This window comes from Myiozetetes cayanensis, unplaced genomic scaffold (genome assembly GCF_022539395.1).
Source record: "Myiozetetes cayanensis isolate MyiCay16 unplaced genomic scaffold, myiCay2020 scf21, whole genome shotgun sequence".
In the NCBI taxonomy this organism is placed as follows: domain Eukaryota; kingdom Metazoa; phylum Chordata; class Aves; order Passeriformes; family Tyrannidae; genus Myiozetetes; species Myiozetetes cayanensis.
The window spans coordinates 6,811,840-6,834,729 of NW_026087423.1; the positions used below are offsets into that span (position 1 = coordinate 6,811,840).

General features: G+C 55.2%; 1 protein-coding gene across 1 annotated transcript in view; it reads right to left on the reverse strand.

The window, feature by feature from the left end:
• Positions 1-22,890, reverse strand: part of MYO18B (myosin XVIIIB) — a 55,387-nt gene that overhangs the window by 21,959 nt on the left and 10,538 nt on the right. The window contains exons 13-34 of the mRNA XM_050318746.1: positions 20,396-20,566; positions 19,896-19,986; positions 19,405-19,597; positions 17,952-18,032; positions 17,395-17,542; positions 17,119-17,278; positions 16,148-16,331; positions 15,155-15,347; positions 14,480-14,589; positions 11,836-11,901; positions 10,371-10,499; positions 9,973-10,116; positions 9,202-9,291; positions 7,749-7,868; positions 7,525-7,633; positions 6,782-6,906; positions 5,577-5,731; positions 5,119-5,242; positions 4,220-4,420; positions 3,985-4,095; positions 3,175-3,279; positions 758-904 (exon numbers count right to left, since the gene is read on the reverse strand). Coding sequence (XP_050174703.1) covers positions 758-904; positions 3,175-3,279; positions 3,985-4,095; positions 4,220-4,420; positions 5,119-5,242; positions 5,577-5,731; positions 6,782-6,906; positions 7,525-7,633; positions 7,749-7,868; positions 9,202-9,291; positions 9,973-10,116; positions 10,371-10,499; positions 11,836-11,901; positions 14,480-14,589; positions 15,155-15,347; positions 16,148-16,331; positions 17,119-17,278; positions 17,395-17,542; positions 17,952-18,032; positions 19,405-19,597; positions 19,896-19,986; positions 20,396-20,566 — 2,957 coding nt within the window. The remainder of the gene's footprint in view (positions 1-757; positions 905-3,174; positions 3,280-3,984; positions 4,096-4,219; positions 4,421-5,118; positions 5,243-5,576; positions 5,732-6,781; positions 6,907-7,524; positions 7,634-7,748; positions 7,869-9,201; positions 9,292-9,972; positions 10,117-10,370; positions 10,500-11,835; positions 11,902-14,479; positions 14,590-15,154; positions 15,348-16,147; positions 16,332-17,118; positions 17,279-17,394; positions 17,543-17,951; positions 18,033-19,404; positions 19,598-19,895; positions 19,987-20,395; positions 20,567-22,890) is intronic.

A 22,890-nucleotide genomic window follows, 5' to 3' on the forward strand; every position in this document is an offset into this window, starting at 1 on the left:
ACAGAGATACTCTGCTGGCTCCATCAGGCTGAGCTCACCTTCCCCTTTTCCCTCGGCACAGGTGGGAACAGCTGCTGCTCACAGCTGTTATTTATGCAGAACTGCCATCCCAATTATATTTGGATGTTGCTGGAATCACTCATGCCTCCCGATTAGTTTGTTTCCAGGGGAAATGTACAGTACAGATTAATTACTGAGTGGTTTTGGAGGACCGGCAACATTAGCTCAGCCCCTGCTCGGCACTGCGGGATGCATGTCCGTGGTCAGCCTGGGGTGGACAGCCCCGAGGGACCCCTGTCCATGGCAGGGCACTCTGCGGTACCCTGAGCTCACCCTGGGGTTATCCCTGGTCTGGTGGGCACAAGCTGGCACACACCTGTAGCTGCTCAGCAGCTGCTCACTCAGCACCACTCAACATGGGGTAACTGAGCTCAAACTACAGCAAATCCATTGTGATCCCTGCTCCTGCTCACAGCATCCCTATGGCAACACCGCCCCAACCCAGTGCGTTAGAGACAGAGAGAAACACCAAACAGAAGGTAATTAACAGGAAGAAAGGGAAAAACACTTAAACACTGTTGACTTAATTATGGGGAAGTTCTCCTTCCAAGGAGCCCTGGGAAGCGTGTGAGGCACCGCATCCTGCCTGGGTGGGCGACGCTCGCGGGGCACCGCAACCGCTCACTCCGCATGTGACTCAAAGCAAGAGAGCTGGAAATATTCCTTGTGGCTTCCCTGCTCACCCAAAGGTCCCCACCTGCTTGCGCAGGAGCTCCAGCTCCTGGGAGCTGGCACCGGGCTCCGGGGGGGCTGCCACCAGCAGCTGCACGTCGGCAAGGAGGGCGCGTGTCCGGCGCAGGTCCCGCCGCAGCCGCTTCTCCACGTCGAAGTCACGGTGGCCGATCTGGGGAGGGGACAGAGGGTGTCCTGAGCCCTTAACCCCCATCACAACCTCTCACCTCACCCCAAGGCATTCCCCACACAGTGTAAGAACATTTTGGTAATGCTGAGGTCATGATGCGAGAACATATTAAACATCTGTGCATAAATATTACCATTTTCATAGAATCACAGAATCATGGAATAATTTAGGTTGGAAAAGACCTCCAGGATCATCAAGTCCAACCTTTGACCCATCACCACCTCATCAGCTAGACCAGAGCACTGAGTGCCATATCCAGTCACCTCCAGAGATGGTGACTCCATCACCTCTTTCAAATAAAAATAATTTAATAGTTAAACAAAAGGAAGCAAACAAATTTTGTGAACATTAAGACTAGCAGATTCCACCAAAATACCTCATTTTTCTCCACGAGAAAGCTGTTCTCTGAAAACATTTGCCCAGCCCTGCTTTCCATCAGCCACATCCCTGCCCAGTGACCACCCCTGTGGCGAGAGGGGCAGCCTGACCACACAGCTGCAGGAGGCACCTTAAAAACCCCCACCCTCTGTGCTCCCCCCTTGAGCTGAGAGGAACCATGGTTACAGGGATAAAGGAATTAGAAAAACACCAAATAAACAGGGACATGGTTTCAGCACTTGATTTCAGCCTAATTGAAGTATAAGAGCATTTTCCATTTAGGCTGTTTTCCACGGCTCGTGCTTCAAACCCCTTCTCCTATTTTCTGTTCACTGGCTAAAATGAACTGCATAGATTTGACCTTGTAGCCCGGTTTAGAGCTGTCTGAAATTTGCTGGAACCAGAAATCATTGGCATCTCCATTTCCTTAATTAGTTTTCTGAGTTGGCTGGTTTTTTTCCTTTTTTAATGAACTGTCCTCTGCAAACCAGAGGGTGTTTGGTGCCATGGCTAGAAGCAGCTGCCCCCTCCCACTGTTGCAGCCCAGGGTTTTTAAGTAACAAAGGCAGAATTTCCTTTAATAGCTCTGCCAAGGTTGCAGTTGTATCTCACACCTACTACAGCAATTCCTAGCAATTCCATCTCCCCTTCCTCTCACGACTGCCCTTGGGAGACTGGGGCTGACTGGGGACAGTCCTGGGGGGAGTCGGTGCCTTTCCTTGTGAGCTCCTGCTGCTTCCTCATCCATCTCAGTTCTTCACCAAACAAGCAGGACATTGGACTGTTGTAATAATAACCTGCTTTGATACAGCACGATTTATTGTGACAGTTCCCAAAACATTTTCTAAGCCAGGAGCCGGGGGGATGTTATGGATAAGCCTCATCAGACCACTTTGTGTCTACTTGAAATATACCCACCATTCCAGTGCTGCAAAGCTCCCAGATTCATCCTGTTTAATGAACACATGTGACCGCCAGGGCTGGTGAATTGGTGAAATCCAGCTTGTGCCAGTGGCCAGAGGACACAGTGCTTAATTACTGTGCCAAGGTGAGCGGCATTGGGACAGGGCTGTGTGAGGGTGGGCAGGAAGCATCAGACAGACCCTCTGGGCTGAGCTCTGGCGAGCCCTGGGGTGCAGCACCACTGGGATGGTGACTGAACACACTGGGTTGTGTCATCCTCAGCCCTGGCAGCACCAGGCCCAAAGGAAGGGCCAGCTGGGACCTCATTCAGTCACCAGAGCACTGTGACAGCCTCCGGGCAATGCCAAGGGATGCCCAAGCCAATAAATGCTGCTCAAGGAGGCTGAATTCAGCCCCCCACCTGCTGGTTGAGCACAGAGCAGCGGGGTGTGCTTTCCTATCACCCGCACTTCAATCACTGCCACAAACATATCAGATAGGGAGAAAGGATTTGTTCAATAAATGTGGCTGGGATAGAATTCCTCTGTAAAGAGCAGGACTGGATAAACCACTTTTCTAGGCGGTTAGATGCACTCCAGCATTAGACACGGCTAGTTTGACTCTCACGGAAACACCGGCAAAAAGCAGACACCTCCCCTTGCTTAGAAATTCTCCTATACAAAAGGGTTCCCCTCCACAAGTCCTTAGTGGAACCATGTGGCTCCTGTGTGATCCCTGCAGTCCCAGAGATCTCAGATCCCAGTGCTGCTGCAGCACACAGTGCTGCACTGCTGAATGGCATTTGGGAGAGGTGAGGGATAGAGCATTCTGCACAGCTGCACGTGCATCAACAACTAGGCTGTTGCTCCGTCTGCACTTGTGCATTCCCACTCCCATTTTTACGGGCAGTGTTTTTAGTTTTTTGGACATGGCCCACGAAGCAGCCCCTGGGACAGGCACTGTCCTCTTACCTGTTCACACAAGGTGCCAATGAGCCCTTCCAGGTCCTGCTTCTCTTGTAGCACCCTCTGCTTCTCCTCATGCTCCTGTTCCAGCTGCATCTCCAGCTGCCGGAGCTGTGTGTGCGAGAAACCCCAGCCATGCTCAGATCCCAGCCAGCCCCTAAAAGCCCCATGTCCCAGCAGGGCACAACCACCACCACGGAGGGGACCTGTCACCCCCCAGGAGAGGAAGTACATTGAGGTCTCCCACTCCACCCAGCACTGGGAAGCAGGAATGGGCCATGTCCCCTGGAGCACCTGCCCCTCAGCAGTGTCAGTGCAGAAGAAGGGAATTAGTCCAGAAGCCTGCAGGACTTTGGGAGACAGGATGGGCTATTTGAGCTATGCTGCCTGTGAGGCACACTCAGACATGCCCAAGGGCTGTCAGTGCAGTTCTGGAATTCATGTCTGCACCCACTGACCTCATGGCCTTGTGGAAATTAAATTAATTCTGTAAATTATCCTCAAATATGAAACCCTGGAGTTGGTGCCCTTGGCATGACATTGGAGTTACCACGAGCAGTGTGTCCATGTTCTGCATCAAACATGACTCTTGCACACTGTCCTCAACAGCCCCTCCAGAGTGACAGGGACTCATGCCTGACCCAAACCCTGATCTGCACACCTGGGATGTGACCAAGGCTCATGTTGGGTTGGTGGTGGGAAATCAGCTCACTTTCTGAGGAGGACAGACCCTTGGAATAGCTCCTTCTCTGCCCTGAGCACATGGGGAGCTCTGGGGAGCGCCCAGTATCGTCCCCACACCCAGAGAGGACCTACCCTCTTCTGGCAGGACTGCCTCACGTCCTCCAGCTCCTCATCCTTGTCCTCCAGCTCCTTCTGGTGGATCTGCTTCATCCGCTCGATCTCCAGCTCCAGCCTCTCGTGAAGCTGAAAGACCCAGAGGTGATGCACAGTGATAACACTCAGCCCCGAAGGGACGGGGATGGTGTTGGTCTGGGCTCGATATGCCCAGTGGGGATGGACACCCCTTGCACACCCAGCCCCTCGTTACCTGCTCCAGGTGATCAACAGCAGCCGTTTGTCGCTCCAGCTCCTTCCTCTGCTCAGCAGCACTGCCCTCCAGGTCCCATAGCTGCTTCTTGAGCGCAGGCACAGCACTGGTGTCCTTGGCACCGGTGGTGCTGAGCTCCTGCACCCGGCTGGCCAGCACGGCCGCCCGCTGTGTCAGGCTGGCCACCTCTGCCTCCTTCTGCTGCTCAGCCAGGCAGAGCAGGGGGTCAGACCCCAGACACAGTAGCGGGGCCTGGCACTCACACCCTGCTCTTAGAACCCACAGCACTCCCAACAGCATCATCCAAAACCCCTGGAGCAGCAGCGAGTGGTGGGCAGCCCCTTCCCCGTACTGAGAGTCTATTCCCACCATGAGTCCTGAGCACACATTTCCCTCTTGATCCTGAGCTCACTTCTGACTCCTGTGGGTGTCCCCACTGTGGGTTCCCCACAGCCCCTGCTGCCTGGGGGTGCTGGCAGCAGCCCTGCAGGCTCCACCCAACCCCACAGCCATGCCCCTGCCACCATCAGGTCGATGATCTGAGTGTCTCGGTGGCACCTGGTGCAGCACCATCCCGTGGGACACAGATTGGCAGCTTCCCACAGGTGGGACTGGGGTAATAGGGGTGTGAGGAAGAGCACAAGTGACTTCAGTGACAATGGGGGTGGACCTGGTTAGCTAAATCATGGGATGGGGATCACTTATACATAGCAACGACCCTTCTTTTAGCAGAGGAGAAAGTTATTTAAACACACCAGGTGCCTCCCAGAACTGCGCTAAAAGAAATTAGAATTGACTTGCCTTATTGCCTCTGTTCTAATTGCAGAGGTAATGGCTTTGCTCCCAAAGCTGTTCCCAAAACAGGGTATAAAGCAGCGAAGTGGGAAGACTTTTCTTACCTCCAGGCTCTGCTGGAGTTTACCCATCTCCCAGCGGATGCTGGTGTTCTCCTGGGACAACTTCTCACGGAGGCTCTTCTCAAAGGCAGACTGTCCCAGGGCCTGGGCTAATTGCAGGTCAAACCTGGAGCGGGAACACCAGTTACCTCTCCCTAGGTCAGGGTGGACAAGGCTTGGAGCAACCTGGGCTAGTTGAAGGTGTCCCTTCCCACGGCAGGGGAGTGGCACGAGATGAGCTTTTACATCCCTTCCAACCCAAAACAGTCTGCGATTCCATGATAAACTCGCACAGCAATGAGATGTAAAAATAACCCCCAGGCGTGGTGCAGCCTCCAACAGTCAAAACAGATGAAAACATCAACCCTTCCAGGACCCTCCTACCCACCCTAATCATTCCCATTTCCGGCCCCTCCTGCTCCAGCACCCCCCAGCCCTCCACGCACTCCCAGCAGCCTTACTTCTTCTGCCTCTTCTCCAGCTCGTGGCTGCGGCTCTGCTGGCTCTCGGCCAGCACCCGCGCGTCCTCCAGCTCGCAGGACAGGCGCCGGCACCGTCGCCGCAGCTGCTGGGACGCCTGCTTGGCTGCCTCGCACGCCGCCCGCGCCTCGCCGAGCTGCGGGGAAGGAAGGGTCATGAGACCCCGCGGGAGGCACACCCATGGGCCCCACGGCACAAACACAACCTAGTTAAGATCCCCACCCGGGGCTCAACCCCACTCCGGTCCCAGGGGATGGTTCACCCCGAGATTTTTCGCTAAATAAGGGCAAACCGAGGTGCTCTGAACTAGGAGAGCTCAGGCTCCAGGCAGCTCCCCACCAAGTGCCTGCAGCATCCCAGCCCTCCTCCTGAATCATCGAAGCTGCCCCGGGGCAATGCCTGATCCCATTCCTCTGCAAAAAGCAGTGTCTGGATGGAGGGAGAAGAATCCCCCGAGGATTCACATCGTGTATGGGACAGACACACAGAGCTATTACACGTCAGGGAATGGAGTCATTAAGGAATGACTTTAAATAAGCAAAATCTTGCATTAATGAAGCCTGTAATTCCACACTAACTAAAAGCAAATGGGCTGCTTTGCTTTACTCGAGCTCCTAAGACTCAGCTGCTTTTCTTATTACTATTTAATGTACCATGAGCAATCTTCATTTCTTTGTTTCATCCCTATGGGAACTGACCTGACTCCCAGGCACTGCTCAGGAAGCACGTTGGCTTTTCAGGACAAAGCTCAGGAGCTGCCAGCTCTTTACATCAGCAGCTCTTTGTGTGACAGATGGTGTGAGCACAGCCCTGTCCAGCTCCCAAACCCAGAACAGCACCAAGACCCACCATCAAGCCTCCCCACCCCGCAGCTCCCTCCCTCTGCCCACGCTCACACTTGACCAAGGTGGAATTTTGCCATCAAAGTGATTTTTGCCAAAAAAAAAGTGATTTTTTTTTTAAGGTTGAAGGAAGTTTTGGGGCATTTATTCTCAATCTAGCAGAAAACAGGTGGTGTCCCCTGATCAGTGGGAGCAGCAGCAACAAGTGGATGTGAAGCTGAGCCTCAGCCCTGCAAAGCTTTGCCTGCCCCAGGAGTAGGGAGAGAAAAACTGGCTCCAGTGGCAGCCCCACTCCCTGGTGCGACTTGGGGGTCCCTGTCCCCTCCCGGGCTGGCAACACCTGCCTTTTGCTCAAGCCCCGTCCTGGTGCCCAGCTCGGACTCCAGCCGCTCCTCCAGCTGCACCAGGCGCTTCCGCAGGAACACAATCTCCGTCTGGGCGCAGTCAAACCGCACCTGCCACTCATCCTCTGTCACAGAGAGAGACCCCGGGGTGCTGGGTGGGTGCTTGGGCCTGACCAGCCCCAGTGGCTGTGCCAGGGGTGGATGGGTGGATGCACAAGGACACCACAGCTCCCAGGTGGCACCAACACAAGCACCGAGCTCATAGGGCACAGAGCTGCTTTGTGTGCCCAGGGCTGCCCCAGGCCACATGGAACATGTGCCCTGCCTTAGGTAGAGCATGTGTGCTCATCCCGTCACTTCCCACCCCACCCCATCCCATCCCATCCCATCCCATCCCATGCCATCCCATGCCATCCCACTTGTGCCTTAGCAGCCTCCTCATCCCACCATACATACTTTAGACACACTCTGAAGTGCCAGGAGCACGCTGGGGCAGAATCCCTGCTGGCACCCCCAGCCCCGTGCCAGAGCCAGCACTGCGCGTGACCAAGCTGTCACTGCCAGATCCCACCAGATGAACAATGTGGGATGATGGGCTGCCCAAATACACTGGGGTGCCAGGGGCTGGGGAGTGGCACTGACCAGAGCGGCCAAACCGCTGCCCTCTGCTTTGTGGCCCTGCTGACCCCATGGATCAGACTGGATGGCTGGAGCATGTATCACCTCCAGAGGGACATTCCTACCTCCTCCAGAGCCACTTATCTTCATCTCCCGCAGCTGGACCAGCTGCTGGGCCTCTTCCAGCTGCTTTTCCACTGACTCCAGTTTCTTCTGCACTTGGTCGTGTTTGCTCTGGGGAAACCAAAGGAGGAAGGGGGCAGGTCTACCTGGGTCTGTGGTCCAGCAAGGCTGTGCCAGAAGGATGGCATTGCCACTGGCATGGCCCAGGGGCTCAGGGCTCTCATACCTGCAGCTCCTGCAGCTCGCGGGCACCCCGGAGCCGCTCTGCTCGCTCCCCATCCAGGGCCTGGCAGGTGACATCGCCCTTGTACCGCTCGTCCGACAGCTCTGTTGTCAGGTCGATGATCTGGGGGGATGGGGGGTCAGTCTGAGCATGGCTGTGCACACCAGCTCAGAGGGGTCAGCCATCCCACATCAACCCCAGAGTCCTGAGTGCACTCCGCCTGCCCTTTGGGGAGGTGGTCAGTGCACACCAGTGCTGACAAGCACCACCAGTGGGAGCCCAGGATCCCATCTGGCAGCATCCAGCTGTCTGTGCCAGGCTGTCTGTGCCACACTGCCTGTACTGCGCTGCAGACAGGGCTCATCAGATTTCTCCATTGTTCTAGTTGATTACATTAAATTTCCTTTGAAACCAGAAGCAGATAAATGATGGGGAGAATTATTAATCCAGAGAATCAATTCCATTTTTCACAGAGCAGAGAGGTACATGGTCCATCCTGCTCAGGTGGCCAAGCAAAGGGCTGCAGAGGCAGCAGGGCCAGTGGAAAACACAAGATTCCAATGCTCCTTTTTCTGCATCTGACAGCATTTTAAGGCACTTCATATTTTGCAGGCAGCAGCTCCTTAGGGTGTCTCACAAGTTTAACTCAGTAAGCAAACCCCACAGGTTTCCTGTCCCTCGGGAGTCGATGTTTTTCTGGGTCTGCCCTGAGGCGTTCAACTTGCTCAGCATTCCCAGCCCCTTAACAGAGACCTTAAACTAAACCATCTTTACCCCCTTTCCATTGAGCAGGAGATACCAGGCCCTTAGGGATGTTGGCACTCTTAACCAGAGCTGCAGCCTAGACCCCAGCTCAGCCACGCTGCAGCCCAGTGATCCGGGCAAGCCCAGGGTATTTATAGAAACCTTGGGAGCTCCTTCTCTCCACGATGCTTGGCAAAATCCCAGGCACAATCACACAAGAGCCCTTGCATCAGAGAGCAGAACCCACAAAGGACCGGCAGCTATCTGGGGATTATGGAATCCCAGAATGTTTGTGGGTTGGGAGGGAACTTAAAGATCATCTAGTGCTACCCCCTGCCACTGACAGGGACACCTTCCACTAGACCAGGTTGCTCCAAGCCCTGTCCAACCTGGCCTTGTACACCTCCAGAGATGGGGCAGCCACAGCTTCTCTGGGCAATCTGCAGTGATGCCAGCCTGGAATGCTGCAGCCAGGCACCACAGCCCATCGTGGTCCTGCTCAGAGAACCACCACCCCCAGATAAGATCATTGCTGGCAGCCTCCACTGCCCACTCCACTGCTGCCCATGGCTTCTCCAGCTGTGATGGAACTGGTGCTCCTATTCATCCCAATACAGCTTCATTCCCAACCTGGCCAAGCAGGGCTGTGGCAGAGCCATTGGGGACCGTGCCAAAGGTTTTTGGGGCTGTATCAGAGGTTTTGGGGCTGTACCTTGCTCTCCAGCCTCTCTGCAGTCTGCCTGAGCTCACTGCATGCCTGCTCGGATTTTTCCAGCTTCCTTCTCAGCGCCGCCAGCTCCTCCTAGGGAAGATTGGGAAAAAAACATACACGGAGAGTTCCAGCATCCTTGGTTTATTTATGAAAACCTTGTTTTCTGTTCAAAATAAGTGGAAGAGACATAGCTGCCTTATTAGTAAAATTTACCAGGCAATTTTGAAGGCTGTTCACTGCAAATTGCTGGGACTACAGCTCTTGACATGAATTCCATCGGAGGCAATGTCAGCTCGGGTGTGCATAGAGCACATTTTATGAGAAAGCAGCAAACCTCAAAAGCCTGGGCTGAACAGCCAGAGGCCTGTATCGTGCCCAGGGAGCGTCCCAGGGCCCTGGCAGGTATCACAGCGCGGTGCAAAGGCACAGTGTTGGCTGTGATTCCTTTCCAGGCAGCAGGAGCTGCTCCATGCAGCCTTGTCCTGCTTTGATGTCCAACACTGAGCAGGAGCAGAATGTGCAGAGTTGTGATAAAAACAGGGGTTAACAGGTGATGGGGCCTGATGGATCTCAAGTGGGTTTAGGCAGCTTTTATTTCAGCTGAACCAGCCTGAAAACATCTTGTTAAAACCTCACTCAGGCAACAGTGGGAGGAGGACGCCAGGGAAGATCGACTAGAAATTTAGTGCAGGTCTGTCCCATCCCATCCCATCCCATCCCATCCCATCCCATCCCATCCCATCCCATCCCATCCCATCCCTCAGTACACACCTCTTTTGCACGGAGCTGCTCCTCCGCGAGGTTAACACTGAGCAAGGGCCGCACGTGGCTCAGCAGCTGCCACCAGGGCCAGTGCCTGACTGCCTGGAAGACCTTCAGGTTTTTCTGGATGCAGCGGATGGCGAGGCGCTGGATCTGCGGGGAGACACAGGAGTAGTGACCCTCACCCAGCCAGGAAGGACCAGGCTGGGGCACCGGGCTGGAGAGGGATGAGGTGGCAGAGGAGGTCAAGGGATGGCAGTGTGGCATCTCCTGGCTGCCCATGGGGCAGGGCAAAGTGGGTACTCTTCAAAGGAGCTCAAAAGAGCTGTAATTTGGATGCTCTGGGCCATATCCCAGCAGCGTTGATCTGGGTGAGCACAGGTATCCCCAACCAATGGGATGGGTACCTTCAACCTCTTGAACTTCTGGCGGCTGAGGAAGCCCTTGCAAGCAGCCTGGAGCAAGGTCATCTTCTGGGCTATCAGCTTGTCACGCTGCTTCTCCAGTCTGGAGATGACCCCCGGCTTCAGGAACACCTGAGAGCAAGTACTGAGGTTACACACTCCCAGGACAGGGACTGAAACCTCTCCCTCCTCCTGCGTAACAGAAGCATCGACCATCCCAAGGTGCAATTCCTCAAAACCCCTCCCTTGGGATGCTGCCCATTCCCCCCACTGCAGGGATGGATGGGTATCTCTGTGGCTTCTGACTGGTAAGACACAACTATGCATGGGTTAACACACAGGTGTCACACAGACATGCACAGGCAATGCTCAGATACACACAGACAACACAAGAGACAAGCACAGGTAACACACAGACATGCACAGTAACACACAGCTATGCACAAGTAAGCCCAGCTACAAACAGCAGCAACAGTGTGTTACAACAGCAAGCCACGTTGTTTTTGTTCACTGAACTGGTCACAAACACCATGTAAATGGCACAGATCTGCTGATGCCATTGAATTCAGCTCAGTATCGATCTCTGAGTGTTTAAGGTGTCTCTGGGTCACTCCCTGGGAAAGCTCTCAGGATACAGGACCAGGACTTGGGACACAGGCACTCCCAACTATCGCACCCCATTTGCATAACACGGCTTTAATAACCCCTGAAGGACACATGTGAGGCCAGCGGGAGCTCAAGGAGCTGCATTTTAAAGATGCCAAATTGAATCAAAGAACAATCCCAAGGAAACTCGCTCTCTCGAGCTAATGCCATGATTGCTCCACCACCTATTCAATTGCCTCATTAATGTCTGTATTAACTCCCCAACCCAGCAAGCTTCGAAGCCAGTACAAAATCAATGCTCAAAGCAATGGCAAAGCGAACTCCTCCACAACGAGATGTGACCGGGGCTGCCATCGTGCTATTGATTAATAACAAGGGTTCCAGAGAGGAGATAATTGCAAACTGTGCTGTGCAGGATAAAAGAAAGTTATTTTGCTCCACAGAGCTGTTTCATGAATTCTTTCTTTACAGACTGCAGAGCTGAAGGCAAGCACGCACAGGAAATTAATTTCTCTTTGAGACCATTACATTTGAGTTCAAACACTGTTGCTGTGACAGCTGCTTGGCTTTGCAATGTGAACCCCAGTCCACCAAACCCGTAAGCTGTCCAAGCCCTGTTCCCTCCAATGAGACATCAGTGCCACGAGGGGCTGGATTTTGATAATCAGGTACAGATCTTATCCAGGGTACTGCTTTCAGATGTGAATTAGGAGCCTTCTGTGCTGATTTTTGGTGAGACTCAGTTTCCCAGCCCACCTGGTGCTTTCTCCCCAGTTTTGGAAGCTTTGGGCAGCTGGCACAGGGCAGGCTGTGCCCACACACACCAAGAGCAGTGGGGAGGCAGGGACTGGAGCCATCGTACCTGGCTGCGTCCTATGGCAATGCTCTTCTTCTCCAGATCCAGCGCCTGGAACAGTTCCTCTATAGCCTGTGGAGAAGGAGCACATTATGGAATTGCTCAGGAAACATTTATACCCTGCCATGAGCCTGCTGAAATGGGGTGCAGGGATCCCTGGTCCTCATGGCTGCCCAGTAAATTGCATCCAGCTTATGAGCACCCCATCAGGGTGCATCGAGCTCTGCTCTCCTTTCCTCTTCCCCATGCCAAAGCCCACCTTCCCAGTCCTGGTGTAAGGACTTTCTGTCCTGGAGGCTTTTGGTGGCATGAGGGGCAGAGATCTGCAGCTGCATGAAAGTTATTCCCCCTTTTGCTGCCATCTCTGGTGTAGAAGGACCCCAATGCCTGGGCAGCCCTGGGAGGTGATGACACAAGGGACAGTGAGAGCCCATCTAAGTTCTGTCCAACTGCACTCAGTGCTCCCCTTCTTCTCACCTCACCAACAGCTTGTGCTGTGGAGCCAAAGCAGAGGGAAAAGCACAGAATTCCCCCTGAGTCCACCAGCACAGCATGGAACCCCCACAGGGATTCAAGCAGGAGATTAGTCAAGGGGAGAAGCCTGAACTCAATTACTCTGAGCTTTGGACCGACACAGGAACGTAACAGGCAGCAACACCAGACATTCCCCCGGGGCAGCAAACACTGTCTGGATGGATGGGTGGTAACAGAAATCCTCTGCTAATACTTCACTCCAGACAACATCCTCTGGCAGCTTCACGCATCTCCTTCCCAAAGGACAAACCCACGGGATGAATATTTCACCATGGACTCAGGAATACCTTGTGCAGCAGAACTTCACTCCTGGCCTCACCAGTAGCCATGCAAGGGGGGGATGGAGTATACCAGGGAATGGGGATAAGGACCACCACAGGGCATGAAATCCCATGCTGGAGGCAAAGAAGCACCAGCGCTGTGGCTGTGCCATGATCCAGAGGCACTGCTGGGACTGGGACTGGTGTAGGGCTGTGCAGCATGGTCCCATCCCCACCTCCATCCCTATCTGATCCCCATCCCACTGCATCCCCATTCTGTCTCCATCCCCCTCTCCATTTCACCCCCATCCCAGCCCAAGCACAGGGCCGGTTGTTGCTGCACTGTCACCTCACTGCTGATGAGCCTCTCCCCTGCTACAGCGGTCGGGTTAATGCCTCTTCCCAGGAAGCAGCCCCCAGCCAACAAAACCTCATGGCAGCCAGCTCCAGGGAGGATGGGATTTTCCAAATCCCCTGCTTACACCCTGCTGACAAGGCACCCTCTGCCTTCAACGGCATTTCAGAGCAATATTGACCTTTTCCGACTGTCAAACTTGTCTTATTAAATCCCAAGGTCTTAACTACCTCTGCACACGCTGGCTGGCAGTTTGCACAACACAGCACGTGCCCAGCTTTAATTCATCTCCTCTCAGCTCTTCCCAGCTCACCCATAGCCTTATTCCAGGGGCTGGGATGGTTCTCCCACGGTTTTGCTACAAATTTATTAGGAAACCAATAAAACTGGTACATCTCCACTTTCCTTCCTGAGCTCCTTTGACTTTCAGGCATTGTGGGACAAGGTGAGGAGCCACCCTGGGCTGCAGGTGATGCCAAATACCCCAGGAGCCTCCATGGTCCCCGCTCACTTGGGTCCCTGGGAATGCTGCCTCACTTGTCCTCAGCCAGCCAGGTTTAAGCAGTCCAGAAAGACGGATGGAGTGCTGTCATCCTGGGCCACAGCAGTGCACAGATCCTGCCCTCAGTTTGTGCCCTGTCCTGCAAACCAGGACAAGCAGGAATCCTCAGCACACAGGATTGTCAAGGCCATTTCCCCTCAAGTATTAAAAAGACGCAATAGCAGACTGAGTTCTCCAAGTCCTCTCCATGGTGCAATAACGCTGGTAAGTGCAGCCCACTCCTGGAATTTACTGCCTTAGCAAAAACACTCCTCAGGGGAGAAACTCTGGGATGCAGAGCCGAGCTCAGCTGCCCTGCCAGGCTGCTGGAGGATCCACGTTCCTCTGTGCTCAGGCACCAGGGTGAAGAGGAGCAAGATGCAAAGCCAACCCCCGAATCCAGTGCTGCAGGAGCCTGCACCCACACAGGATGCAGCCCCATGGACAGATCACTCCTGATCCTTGCTAAGAAACTCTGATAGCCCAGAGCCCGATCTGTGGGCTGGCCCAGAGACTCCCAGACCCGATCACCATGCTAGTGTGCTGCCCAGAGCTGTGCTGAATGGGGTTTTCTCCTTCTTCTAGTTCCCGAGGGCAGCCTCGTGTTTAGAATCATGGAATCATTTTGGTTGGAAAAGCCCTATAGGATCATCAAGTCCAACTGTTCCCACAGCACTGCCAAGGCCACCAATAACCCATGTCCCCAAGTGCCACATCCACACATCTGTTAAACCCCTCCAAGGATAGTGACTCCACCACTTCCCTGGGCAGCCTATCACAGGTCTTGACAACCCTTTCAGTGAAAGAATTTTTCCTAATATCCAATCTAAGAGCTCCAGGAATTGCTCATCACGTCAAAGACAGCCCTGATGGCATTGGGGAGGGCTGAAATAGCTCTGGCATTGGCACAGTCCCAAGTGGGGTTCTCAGCCTGTATCCCCCAGCCAGCCCAGCACACACCTTGCTTTCATCTGGCACCTCATAGGCAGAGTTGTGTTTCTTCATCACCTCCGGAGCCAGGACCTGGAAGCGCCTCCGGAACTGGGTGAGGAGCAGGCGATCCGTGTACCCTGGAGGCAGACAGGCATGCTGGGGGCTGCACCAGTCCTGGGGCACTGCCACTGGGACACTGGGGAGGGACCTGGTGGGAGGGGGCTGTGAAGTGTGGCATGTACTGTCCACAGCAAAGGCCACCGTGGGTGGAAGGGACCAGAGGAGCTGCCATGAGAGAGAAACCCCTGCAGCAAGGGCAGGGCAGAGGGGAGCAGAGAAGCAGCAGAGATGGGCTTGAGGTGACCAGATGCCATCCCAGGACTCATATCATGCAGGAGATGTCCCTGGACCTCCTGCACAGATCTGTTTCCCCATGACATTAACTGTGACCGTGGTTGATGCAGGTCCAGCCTGATGCATGGATGCTGCAAGGGGAACCCCACTGGAGCCACAGCCGCCCAGGAAGGAGAGGGGTTAGGAACTCCTGCAAAAGGCAGCAATAAAAATGTAGGGTTTTTCTGAAATGGGGCTGGTTAGAAGCAGGCGATGAGCAGGAGCTTGGAGGGGCTGAGGCAGGGGCAGGGTGGCAGTGGTGGGTGGGACGGGCACAGCCCACGTGGCAGCTGCAGGGGCCGGACGTACCGACGCGGTGCAGGCGCAGGGCATCCAGGAGCTGGGTCCCCTCCAGCTGGGTCCGCAGGGCCACCACGTCCAGCTGTGGGGCTGTGTCGGGTGGTGCAGGGGGACGAGGGACTGGCCCTTCTGACCCCATTTGCGGGAGGAGGCAGTGGACAAAGTGCAGCTGGGACCGTCGGAGAAGGTTGGTGAGGGCGTCCTGTAGGGCAAGCAGAGGTCAGTGGGGATGGAGGGGGACAAAGGGGCAGCACATGCTGGCAGTGGGAAATGCTCCCTGTGCACCTGCTGCAGTGGGTCTGGGTAGGTGAAGGAGTCACCTCCAAACCCTTAGGGTGCATATTAGGAACAGCTCTGGTCAGAGTAATGAACACAGGGTGAAGGTCACAGATGCTGAGCAGGACCCTCCCTCCTAACGTCTCATGTTTGCAGTTGATGGGATGCAAAAACTTACAGGGTTCATAAAATCATAGAATGGTTTGAGTTGGAAGTAACCTTAAAGATAATCATGATTGAGGGCCACTGGGGGTGGGGCTTGCCAGGGACAGGGACCCCAGAATGGGCTTGCCAGGGAGCCAGCAGAGCCTGAGCCTCATCGCTGAGAGAGAGTTTGGGCACCTAATTACAGCTGAAAGCAGCAGGAACTTGGCACGTGCCCAGCACCAAGGGGTAGTTTACTGTCTGAGTGCTTAAGAGGATTAAACTGCGGCACAGCAAGGTTCTGTGTAATCTGCTCATGATCTGTTTGCCTGCGATGCTCTCCCTGAGCAACAGCAGCGCTGGGGAGGCTCATGGTCACCTGGGGCCAGAGCACCATCCCGGGTGAGACACAGCCACGATGGCCACCCATCTCCTGGGGCAGGAGGTGACTGATGGGGCATGCAGGGCTCTCCCAATAAGGAGGAGTGTGCCCAAGGCAGGGTCTCAATGTGGGGTCTCACGCTACTTCACACCATAAACCCCCCAGCCCGCGGTCGCGAGGGTCCCGACAGCCGCACTCACCGCCTGCAGCTTGATCTGAGCACACACCGACCTCTTCCTCACGGCTGCGAAGCTGCTGGCAAAGGTCTTCCTCAGGCAGGCGTTGCGGTGCAGGGCGGCCTGGGATCGTCCCTCCAGCCCAGCCACGGCACGGCAGGACAGCGGCGCCCGCGCCCGCGGCTGCACCAGCTCCCTCACCGCGGGGCTGTGGGGATGAGACACGGGATGGGGCTCTGGGGCCACAGTGGGGATGGGAGGCCTTGGCTTCCCAGCCCCTTCTACGGGGATGCAACACCCGGAGCCCCAAATTCAGATTGGTGCTGCTTTGCAGAGTGGAGAAGGGTGCTGAGATGCCCTCCACCCACTTCGCTCCTCTCTGGTCTGGGCACTGAGCTGTTCACTGCTGTAAAACCTTCCCTGAGTTGAAGCACAAAATGAAACAAGCCAGGAGAGTGTAAGCAGAAGGTTAAAATCCCCTGTGTGTGCAGACACCTGCAGCACCTCAGTTCCTTTTCAGTTCCAATTTAGTTTACAGGTTCCTCAAAGCAGTGGGAAAACCTGGGCACTTGCTGCACAGGGAGCTGGTGATGCCTCACGGCTCTGACATGTGCTGGACCCCCAACAGGCCATGGGTTGGGACACCTGCCACTAGACCAGGTTGCTCCAAGCCCTGTCCAACCTGGCCTTGAACACAGGAGATGGGGATGGGGCAGCCACAGCTTCCCTGGGCAACCTGTGTCAGGGCCTCACCACCCTCACACGGAAGAATTTCTTCCCAGTATCTCATCTAAACCTGCCCTCTGTCAGTGGGAAACCATTCCCCCTTGTCCACCCAAGGGACGCCACACACAACCCTGTGTTTCCCCCTCCACGACCAAAGGCAGGGCAGGTTTGCAATGTCCAGCCCAAGCCTCATGGCAGGGTTATCCCCACCCCACTCCTGTGGGCACAGGGCTTACCACTGGCACCGTGAAACCTCCCTGAGTACTTACACTGTGGAATGCTGCAGCACCTGGATGGCATTCTGGGCTGAGAGGTTGAACTTGGCTTTGCTGACCCAGCCCGTGAGGTCGTAGCGCACGGGGTCGGTGCCCAGCTGGTGGGAGATCTCGAAGTGCAGCGCCTGCTCACACCTGCGCAGGTGCCCATCCCCTGCAGCCCAGAACCAGCCCAGAGAAAAGTCAGGTGTTTAATTGGCTGCATTTCTCAAATTTCCAAAGCCAAGCGGCAATGCCAAAGGCTGGGCAGCCAAGCTGAGCCCAACTTACCCTCCTGGTCGGGTCCCTTCGTGGCGAAGTAGGAGCAGAGGCGGCCGAAGGCAGTGCTGTCCCCAGAGCCTGGGATCAGCACCTCCTCATCCAGGATCCACAGCAGCCCCCGGCGATCGGCCCCGGGGTTGCCTGGCAGCACCTGTGGCTGCTGAGGGAGACAGCACTTGGTGCTGGGAAGGGGCAGGAGGGATGTGGGCTCCAGCCACAGCCACACCAGCCCACTCCCTCCAACCTGCTCCCACTGTCCAGCTGTGGGCAGGAGACCCTCCCGGCCTGATCCACCTCTGTTCGTCACCCTGAACCCTGCCCAGTGACAGTATCCCAGAGGAGGCCATCATCCTGGCTCTGCAGCCGGGCTGGGAGGGGTGACAGGGAGCAGGGAGGGTCCTTGTATTTTAAAAAGCCAAAAAATCTCCTGGTGGATGCTGTGCCCTTCCCTACAACACTCGAGGCTGCTCTGGGACACTCCATAGGGTCCCTCTATGCCCTTGGAACCCACATTGCCCTGAGAATGAGGATGCAGATCTCCCATAATGCCCATGGGGACATGGTACCTGGGAGCAGCTCAGGTCGATGATGGACAACGTGGCCAGTGGAGAGTGCTCTGGAAGATCAAAAGACACCTCAACATTTTCCTGGAAAACATTATTTAAAAGCTTGCTTCAGTCATGGTCTGGCATCTGGAAGCCAAGAGGAGATCCATTGCCAGGGATGGGAAGGAAGGCAGGGATCCAGGGGAGTGGAGCTGCCACAGGAGCCACCTATGCCGTGCAATGGAGGCATGGCTACGCCTGTCCCTGTGGGCAGGGTTATCAGGACCCCCTCACTCCATGGAATGGTACTTCGTGTGTGTCAGACAAGCTGGATAAATCACGGAGGTGATAATAATTGATATATCACAATTGATAATTACTTCTTAACGAGAAAGCATCAAGAAAGCAATCAATTATTTAATCTGCAGCTTGCAGGTGTTGTTTTCCTCCCTCAGCCAAGGGTTGCAGGACTCAACCCCCTTCCCAACACCACCAGCAGCATGTCCAGGAGCCCCCCCTTAGGGGCAGGGGGAGCACGGCCTGAACTGGCGATGCTCAGCAAAAGCCATGGCTTCAGAGTCTCTCCATGGCAACACAGAGAGGATCTGCCCAGGGATCCGGGTCTGCAGGCAGAGCAGAAAGCAGCAGCGGAGACCCAGTTTCTCCCTGCCGAAGGCACGTGCTGCTGTCATCCCATGTGTGACCCAGCGCTGGGAGTGAGTGATCCTGGGGCTCACAGAGCAGTCCTGGGGCTCACAGGGATGTGTCCTGCACTATCCTTAGCCAGCAGGAAAGCCCAGGCAAGAGGAACCTGCGGAGCCCTCCGGCATTCCAAGCTCAGGCAATTACGTATTCATCACTAGTGAAGGGCACATCTATCCTTACTCGGAGCAAGTGATGTGTGAGTATTAAACCATGGGAATTCAACCATTTTCCCAGGGCTAGAGGCATTAAAGTAACTCCTGCAAGCCTAATAATAAGTTCATCTCTGCTTGTAGGTTTCTCAGCAGCTTATTTCTGCAATAATTTATCATTTTCCTTTCTATTCTCTATTATTCATCACCTGAGGAAAAAGTAAGCTGTGCCAACAGAAGGGTACAAAGCCTCCTGAGCTGGAGCAAGTATATAATAGAATTTCAGAATGGTTTGGGTTGAAAGAGACCTAAAAAATCATCTAGTTCCAACCCCTCTGCCATGGGGAGTTCCACAAAGACACCAAGAGAGCCTGGCATCCCTGGCATGTCAGAAACAGCCAAGAGGATTCAGGACTGGAGCAGGAGGGAAAGAGAGACACAGCTCAAGGCTACAGTTCCATACTGACTCCCCATTTCTGCAACACCCCTCCCGTTAAAGCTACTGAGTTATTCACTCACACCACAGCAGGGCACAGGGATCCACTGGGCCAAAGGCAGCCCCATCCCCAGGTACTAGGAAGCTGCTCCCTGGGATGCTGCTCCCAGCCCTTGCTCCTCACCTCTCTGTACCTCTCCATCTCCAAAAGGAAGGTTTTCTCATAGAAGAGCCCCTGCAGCCGCTCCTGCACATAGTTGTGGCACAGTTCTTCGAAGGTGGCCGCTCGCTCTGCTCGCTGGTGCCGCGGGTTCTGGAAGCCAGGGGTGTCCACCACGGCGATGGAAGCCATGGAAAGGTGCTGGGACGAGAAGGACCTGGGAAAAGAACAACACACACACACCACTGGAATTCACCCACAGACAACAGAAGTGATGCCAACTGGGCACTCACGGTGCCAGGTCTCCGTGCCAGGCTGCCTGTGCCACAGGAGGTCCCAAGTGCCAGTGTGCTCTCCCAGACAAAGACTCCCACACAACTTCCTATTTTTCCAGCAGGCATCAGTCACTTGCTCCATTCCTCTCTCCAGAGAGCCCCAGCAAAGATTCCTCCTCAGCAACCCCTGGAGAAGGGGCTGCCACCTCCCCAGCCCCCCAGTGCCTGGCAGTTCTGTACCTGTTGATCAGCGAGACGACAGCAGCAAAGAGCTCCTCGTAGAGCCCCGAGGCCATTCCCTCCACACACTCCACACCCGTCATCTTCGGCCCTGGCACAGGTGGAGGGAAGAGCAGGCACAGACACATCATTTATTTCCAGCCAAGTTCAGCCAGCACAGAGCTGAGATGGTACTCAGGATTGCAGCCCACCCTGCTGCCCTCTCAGTTTAGGGGGTTTCCCCTTTTTAAAGGCAGAGTTCTTCACAGTGTTTAAGCCAAATCACTTATCTGAGTTCACCTGATCTTTTTGTGCCTAAGGAGGGACAGGCAGGAGCTGGAAAGCTGAGGGCAGCACAGTCAACGATTTAATTAATATTAACATACCTAAATGGGCCTCACTGCCTGAGAAGAACGGGGTGCATTGCCTCTCCATGCAGACCTTTCACCCGCTCCAGGTGCTGCACCCCGCAATTCCCTATCCCCCAAAATAAAGGGAACGGGGATGCAGCATCCCAGTACCTGCTGGGCTCTCCTCAGCCAGGGGCGGCCGCTGTCCCCGCGCCGTCACCTGCGCCAGGATCTGCTTCAGGTGGTGTTTGAAGACGGCGGTGCTGAGCTCCTCCGGGTCACAGCCCAGCACCTCGGCGGCGCGGCTCGCACTCTCGAACTTCATGAACTGCTTCCTGCCAACTGGGGAGGGGGAGAGAGGCACAAGGGGATCAGGCAGGGCCAGCACCAGTAGAGCAAACACCCTGCCCATTCCCATGCGCATTTCCAAAATCAAAATGATTTGGGGCAAGGCCAGGTACCAGGTGGACCCTGTGACCCACCCAGGCTGCCATCAGCCAGGCATCAGTAACGCCGTGTATTTCAAGAGTTTCAGTGGAGAAAACCAGCAGATGTGCTGATGGGAACTGATGGGATTACAAAGCAATCCCTTAAAATCCTGGATCATCTTTTCTGGCCCCAGCAGTGTTTGCTGTCCCGGCAGCCCAGGAGCAGCATTCCTCCCCGCAGCAGTGGCAGAGCTCCACACGGTACTTACATCCACTGATAATGATTCCAGCTTAATGATTAAAATCAATAGGGGAGTAATCTGCAGGATTAATCCTTTTACAAATCCAGGTGCTGTGGAGGCAGCTGGCCGGCACGTGCTCAGGAACACGGGGAATGAGCAGAAATAGGAGCAGCCAAGCAAAGTCACGCAGAAACCTCAGAGTAGCACTTTTGGATGCTGGATGAGAAGCTGGGGGGTTGGGGGGTGGGTCACAGCTAAAATGGACCCTTAAAACACAGCTGGTGGCTGGTGGCAGGGGAGAGGGTTTGGGATGGAGACAAGAGGTGGCACATCCTGGGAAACCCATGGGGGACCCGGTAGCAGCCCAGGGGATGCACAAAGCATGGCCCAAGGGCTGGGTGCTGCTTCAGAGCACACCCCCCCTTTCCCTTCCCCTTTGATCCTTTCTTGGTATTTTCTATGCTGACTGAAGGACTCCAACATCAAGGGCTGTGCTGAGCAGGCAGAGGAATTGCCTCAACACTCTCGGCTTTGATTTATTCTGTTTTCACTTGTTCTCATCTGAGCTGGCTGGGCAGGGGCTGATTGCTGACAGACACAAGATTCCTCCCTGCCAGGGAACAGAGGGCTGGGGAGCCAGGGCTGCACAGGCCTGCTGTGCCAGCTGGGCTCCAAAAGCTGGCATTCCACACTGGCCACTCCAGCACCTTGAGACAAGTGAGAGGCTCCACTTAGCCCCAGAGGAGCCCAGGCACCATTTAACACTTCACAGACTATAACCAGCAGCAGCATCACACGACCCTCCTGGGTGTGATGTGATGATGGAAAACTCACCAGCTTTAACACCTAAAGGGGATTACTTTGGCCCATTTAATTTTTAAGAGGAGCAGGCGGAAAACACAGGGTCAGCACCAGCCTTGCCTCGCTCACAGGGACCCCAGCTCAGCCTCTCCTGCTACAGCCTCGACACAGCACTAGCCCGTCTCTAAATTGCTCCATGCCTCGGTTTCCTGGGTCTGAAACAAGGATGCTCCTTCTTCTGCCTCCCAGGGCATGATGCCACAGTGGTGGGGCAGTGCAGGATCCACCTGGGCTGTGGAGCCCCCACTTGCCAGCAACTTGGGCACTCATCCCAGGCTACTTGCTGTAGGTGTCACACACTGGCCCCAGAATCCCATTCAGCTGTCTGGGAGCTCCCACCCCTCCTGCTGCCCTGTCTGCATGATGCTCCCCTGGTACCACCACCCTCTGCAGGGTCTGGGGGAGCTAAGAGCCTTCCCCACCTGACCAGCAGGTTCCAGACCCCACCTCCGGTGTGGTTTTCCTCCCTCTAAGGGGTTCAGGACCCTGGGTTTGCAGCAGCCTCACTGCAGTGACTGGGGGGTGGGGGGTGGGAGGTGTCCTGACCACGAAACAGACCTGTGGCAGCACCAGGAGGATTTGGTGACCTGCAGCTGCTGGAATCACATCACCTCCGTTACAGGTGAGGGCTGGGAGCCAGGGCTGCACAGGCCTGCTGTGCCAGCTGGGCTCCAAAAGCTGGCATTCCACACTGGCCACTCCAGCACCTTGAGACAAGTGAGAGGCTCCACTTAGCCCCAGAGGAGCCCAGGCACCATTTAACACTTCACAGACTATAACCAGCAGCAGCATCACACGACCCTCCTGGGTGTGATGTGATGATGGAAAACTCACCAGCTTTAACACCTAAAGGGGATTACTTTGGCCCATTTAATTTTTAAGAGGAGCAGGCGGAAAACACAGGGTCAGCACCAGCCTTGCCTCGCTCACAGGGACCCCAGCTCAGCCTCTCCTGCTACAGCCTCGACACAGCACTAGCCCGTCTCTAAATTGCTCCATGCCTCGGTTTCCTGGGTCTGAAACAAGGATGCTCCTTCTTCTGCCTCCCAGGGCATGATGCCACAGTGGTGGGGCAGTGCAGGATCCACCTGGGCTGTGGAGCCCCCACTTGCCAGCAGCTTGGGCACTCATCCCA